Source organism: Bidens hawaiensis, unplaced genomic scaffold (genome assembly GCF_021521415.1).
Source record: "Bidens hawaiensis isolate Kalapana, Puna unplaced genomic scaffold, B.hawaiensis_p1.1 tig00001143_1, whole genome shotgun sequence".
NCBI classification, from domain to species: Eukaryota; Viridiplantae; Streptophyta; class Magnoliopsida; order Asterales; family Asteraceae; genus Bidens; species Bidens hawaiensis.
The window spans coordinates 1,865,023-1,871,036 of NW_027491065.1; the positions used below are offsets into that span (position 1 = coordinate 1,865,023).

General features: G+C 36.0%; 1 protein-coding gene across 1 annotated transcript; it reads right to left on the bottom strand.

Annotated features, from left to right (window-relative positions):
* Window positions 1-3,451: 3,451 nt before the first annotated feature.
* On the bottom strand, window positions 3,452-4,919 carry LOC143561018 (uncharacterized). Its single transcript, XM_077049182.1, has 2 exons — window positions 4,089-4,919; window positions 3,452-3,892 (listed from the first exon to the last, which is right to left on the bottom strand). The coding sequence occupies exons 1-2, from the start codon at window positions 4,917-4,919 to the stop codon at window positions 3,452-3,454; spliced, it is 1,272 nt and encodes a 423-aa protein (XP_076905297.1).
* Between the last annotated feature and the right edge of the window lie 1,095 nt (window positions 4,920-6,014).

A 6,014-nucleotide genomic window follows, 5' to 3' on the forward strand; every position in this document is an offset into this window, starting at 1 on the left:
TGTTGTCATGGCCATCATGTCATCAAGAGTAGTAGAACTTTGTTGGTTACCTTGGTCTTGATTTTGACTTCTCCCTTGAGTGTAGTTCCGTGACGAATTACTTTCTCGGTTATTGTATGAGTTTCTTTGATAATTTCCCGACTTGTAATTGTTTTGTTAGCGGTTTTGATAAGAACTTCCGCTTTGGCTTGACCCTTGAAAATTTGGGTTTGATTGAGTTGATGCATTACCATACCTAAAATTAGGATGGTTTCTCAAACCCGGGTGATATGTGTTGGAATCCATGTCATAATTTTTTTCTCTCCATACACATTATTCACCTCTTCATACGCCTCCTCATCAAATGGACAATTATCACTCTTATGCCCCAAGTCACCACACCTTTCACACACATTAAATTTCACCGACGCAACATCTTTCTTCTCCTTCTTTTTCAAGAGAGCTAGATCCCGCTCTAATGATGCCAATTTCTCCTTAGTCTCATAATTCGGGTTGGATTTTGAAATAGAATGCTTAGCTCTTCGACTAGCTGACGCCTCGGCTTTGGAGCTTTGACTCATCTTCTCAAAAAATTCTCAATCTTCTTCTTCGGGTCTTGATAACAAATTGCCATTACTTGTAGACTTCAAATATTTCATCTCTTCTTCAATTAACCCATCAACGACACACTTGACTAATTCCCACAACTCAATTTGATGATGTGGACATTTCCTTAACAACTCTTTGAAGCGGATAAACGCCTCGTGAAATAATTCGCCCGGTTGTTGTTGGAATGTTCGAATCTTCATTCGGGCTTCATCCGTCTTCGCCAAAGAATAGTATTCATCCAAAAACACTTGTTGCATTTCATCCCATGAGTGAATACTATTGGCGGGTAAAGTGACAAACCAACTCTTAGCTTTGTCTTTTAATGAAATTGAAACAACCTCAACTTCACTTCATCTTGATCAAGGTTTTGGTCACATATTGTGCCACAAATGGCGGAGAAATCGGACAGATGTGTGTATGGTTCCTCGGTGGCCATACCATGAAAATGTGGAAGAACATTTTTGTAATTGGGTCTTGATTTAAATGCTCTTGTACCCGGTCTTGGTGGAGCAATAGATGAAGTATTATCCGAAATAGCTGGTCTAAACCGACCATTAACTCCATGAACCGGTGCCACATGATGTCTTCTTTGAAACTGTGGATGGTTGTTGATTGGAACACCATGTTGGAATTGATTCCTACCCCTTCTGTTTGGATTAGGAAACCGTTCAAAAAGATTATTGTTGTTGATGTTGATCCGGTTTCCTCTCCGATTATTGTTTGGAGGGATATTATCAAACCCGTCTCCGCCCGCGTACCTATAGTCCGCGTACTCATTACCATTCCACTCCCCATAATTGTTGCTCTGTTCATACCCATCTTCGTGATTGTAGCCCCTCTCTATTTCATCAAAATCATCGTTGTCATAGTTATCCGCATACCCAAACTCGTCACCATTATCATTATAACCCGTGTCTCCCGGGTGTAATGTGTGGATACTAACATTGTCCTCTTCATAATTTTCTTCACCATTGTTGGGAAAAAGGTTTTGTTGGGGAGAAGTTTGGTGTTGTAGGCTTCTTTGGTTGTTATTGAGATTTGGATTTTGGTTTCGGTTGGAATTTTGGTTTTGAGTAGAGTTGTGGTTTAGATTAATGGGCATCGGTGGAATGGGTGGTCTACGGTTATTGCCAATTGAACGATTGCTCATGTTTGTAGGTTCGGGTGAAATGGGTTGCAAGTTTTGTTGTCAGTTTCAGTTTTGTCTTGCTAAACGCTCAATTTCTGGTTCAAATGCTAAGGGTGAATTCCTTGTCGTCGATCGGGTACGCATGCACTTTCTGTCACCTGCACACGTAACAAACCTAATGTAAACAAGGAAAAGATAAAAAGTAATAAATAAATAAATAAATAACTAAATATAAATAAAACAAAATTAATAAACAGATAATCACTAATTAAAAAATTAACTAAATTTAAAAACACCGAGCGCACAATCTCCTCGGCAACGGCGCCAAAATTTGATCGGTCGTCGTCGGACCGGTCAAAGATATAGAATAATTGTGTTCCTAATTACCTTAAACTAGTTAGGGTAAGAAGGGTGTCGAACCATGAAGAGTTTGTGGTCGGTGATCTAAATTTAATCGATTAACAATTATGAAGCTTTTTAATTAGTCGTATAGACCAAATATGATTTTGGTTTAAAATAAATATTTTTTTAAGTTTTAATGAAAACAAATAATAATGTGCAAGAAATAAATTTGAATTGTAAACAATGATTATGAAACGAATCAAACCCGGGTTTCAAGTTCTATAAGCAATTCGGGCAAGACACACTATAAAAATGAGTTCATGTAATCACAATAGTTATTTAGGTTCAATACATAATTTCCCAACGAAAATCATCAATACTCGTCTATCCTAGGTAAATGATGCAAGAAAACCTTCACCCAAAGAATCTTGGACAAGTATATGCAATATAGATTATGAATATGAATTAACCGTAACACGCATCATGGACACTAGCAACTATCATCTTATGAGATCAATGGTGCAAGAAATCCTTAACAACATAAGTTCATAATAATAAAAAGTCACACAATTCGTGTTCACAACAAACGATTACATAAAATATTATCTCAATTCACAGATGTGAAAAACCCTAAAACTTACAAAACCCTACACCCGGGAATGATTAAAGGTGGATTAGCCGCTCATGGTTGTGGAGACCATCTTCACTTTTGTTTTGCAATCTTCAAGAGTGAATGTCAAGTGATAAGTCCTGATCTTCAATGGTGTTTGAGCCTCTTTTATAATTGTTGTTCCCCACCATGGTCTCGTAACTCCTTTCCCAAGAATTTAATTTTCTTCCTTTTCTTTTATCTTGATCTTGTAACTCCCCCTAAGTCAGCCGTTCACTTCCGTTTTTCTTCAATCGGTTACTTTTAATTCCCTTTTGATGGGCTGCAAATTTCTATAGGCCACTTATTTTTTTTCTAGTGGGCTGGCTACGTTTTAACTGGTTACAATCCAAGACACTCCTTTGCATTTAAACATTTAAATAAGAACATGCCAATTAAATACTTCAAATCCGTATAATTCGTGAATGCCACTGTCACAACTAAAATTCAAAGTTAATTAATTAATATTTCTCAAAGATGATGATGATGACTTACACAGAATATAACTTTACTTTTATTATTATTATTATTATTATTATTATTATTATTAAACCCTGAACCATTGCGCATCGAATTCGATTTTCCCATGACTCCAAAGCATGCTCGTAAATGCCACCAGTTAGTAACTTTAATGCTCAATGACCTGAAATTCAAAAGCGTGCTTGAAGTATGGTAGTTTATAGAATAAACTAAATCAAAACTATAAAATAATATATAATAAATACATGGTTTGTACACAACCATCAGGCTTGATCTTCAGATGCTGCATTTTTGCATTTCTTTTGACGGTGTCCATACTCACCACAACGTTTACATTGTTGTCTCTTTGTAGTCTTGTCATTTGGTTTAATTCTATTCTTTCTTGGTCTTCCAGGTGGACGTTTAATTGCAGGTGGGTGTATCTTCTCCTCGGTGTCTATATGCACCCATTGATCCTTTGCAAGCATTCGAGCAAGTTCTAATGCATAAGCCAATTTAAACTTCTCAATAGTAAAATATGAATCAACATATTTGTCCCAGTTTGCATCCCTTGTGAAAATTATAAAAGCTGCTGCATGCACACACGGAATACCTTTAACCTGCCAGCGCCAACAACTACATTTTCTTTCATCAAGTGAAACCTCCCAACGTGTGTCCTTGTATTTTACTTCAGCACGGTTTTCACCACTTCTATGAACTTCATACTCACCCAAATTTTACATACAATAGTAAAATTATTAATAAAGTTCACTAAAAACGCTCAAAAAAAATATTTGAAGATATTAAAATATTTAAAAACATTATACTAACCTTTGAGATTTTATTCAGATATCTTTTAGTATTGGGTACTAAGGTACCCTTTCATTTTTTAAGAAGTCTCCTTTTCTTTTCCAGTCGTACCATAATCTTCTCCCTAATGGAATCAAGTAAGTCAAGTACCGGTTGATAACGCACCTCACCTATCCAAGAATTAAATGCCTCCGAAATATTATTGGTAATATAATCACATTTTGATGTCGTCCCAAACTTGCCACGGCTCCAAAGCCTATTGTGATTCTCATTAAGATATGTAAGCGCATCCTTATTTGCTCCACCAATTTCATTTAATAATCGTTCGTGCTCGGTTAGACGATACGTCCTTGCAGCATGCCATAAGTTTCTAGTAAAAAATTCACCACGAAACTGCCTCTTGAAATTACTATATATGTGCCTAACGTATTCTCTATGTTCGGCCATAGGATATACTTGTGTAATTGCAATGTCTAGACCTTTTTGCCTATCCGATGATATAACTAGTCTGTTAAGCGTACCTATTGCTTTCTTAAGTAACTCAAGAAACCAAATCCATGAATTTTTATTTTCGGATTCAAGTACACCATAAGCCACTGGAAAAATAGAACTGTTACTGTCAACACTTGTGGCAGCGACTAGTACCCCATTAAACTTCCCTTTTAGACGGCATGCATCAAGTGAAATGTAGGGACGATAGCCATCAATAAACCCCTTTGAACAAGATAGAAACGAAATAAAAAAGCGTAAAAATCGTTTCTTGTTACCGTTACTCTCAAAGTCAACCTCAACAATGCTCCCCGGGTTTCGCCTTGCTAGTTCCTCTTTGAAATCATTCGTCTTTAAGAACGAGACTTCCCATTTCCCGTACATATCACTGCGAGCTTGTTCTTTTCCTCGAAAGACTTTCATGTACGATACATCAACATTGTACTTTTTCATAATCCACTTATGGAGTTCTTTAGGTGAGACATCCCCATCGGATTTTAGCTTATCTCTAACCACACATGCAACTCATCCTTGTGTTGCCACCTTATTAGCACCTTTGTTGCTTCGAGTGCATGAATGTGGTTTTGTCATTGTCTTAACCTACATGATTTTTAATTAAACAAACAATTTATTAAAAATATAAATTAATCTTTATTATTTAATAAACTTACCCGAAATGAAATTTTATCTTGCATGACAGAAGCATGTATTCTCTATTTACACTCCATGTCGAGACATCTTGCCGTGACTCGTGTTGGTTCACTTTTCTCAATGTAGTATGCAAATTCATTTATTATTGCATAATGGGCTAGCGCTCTTCTAAACTCTATCACATTTGCAAATGTTGAGTTCACTTTAATAGTTAGACTTTTGTTTTTCCAAATTACCATTTGGGAATTCTGCTCATCGACTTCATCATCTGAACTATAATAGCTATGATAGCTTTCATCACTTAATTCATACTCTGATTCTTCATCATGAACATCACCTCTATCCCTGTAAAATATATATAATCCTCATAAGAAAAAACTATTTGAAGAAGATACTTTAAATTTTATCAAAACAAGCGTTTACCTTTGTTGTATCGAACTTGTATCAACATTATTATTAGTCGTCACATAAACGCTTAATTCTTTCTCAATCTCATACATACTAAGCATCACTTGAAACTTTTCTTGAGAATCAACCTTAATAAATGATTGGTCATTGGTGGTTTTCCCAATGAACCAAAGTGAGAAAACAAGCTCCCTATCCGAAGGATAATGAGTGACAACCTCTTCAATCAAATCATCAATAGTGTCAATGTAAATGCACTTTTGAGAGCCAAAACAATAACGTTTTGTAGATAAGTTCTTGGCTAACCAAAATTAGCCTCTGTATCTTAATTTTATCTTATACTTAGAAAATTCTTGAGCAACAACATTTTCGAGTGACGGTGATTGATCCCTATTCTCCCAAGTTGGCGAGCAATTTTCCATAACGTCCTTATTTTCGTCTTCCCATCATGAAACAACCTAATGTATAAAAAAATGCATAAGAAGCATAGGC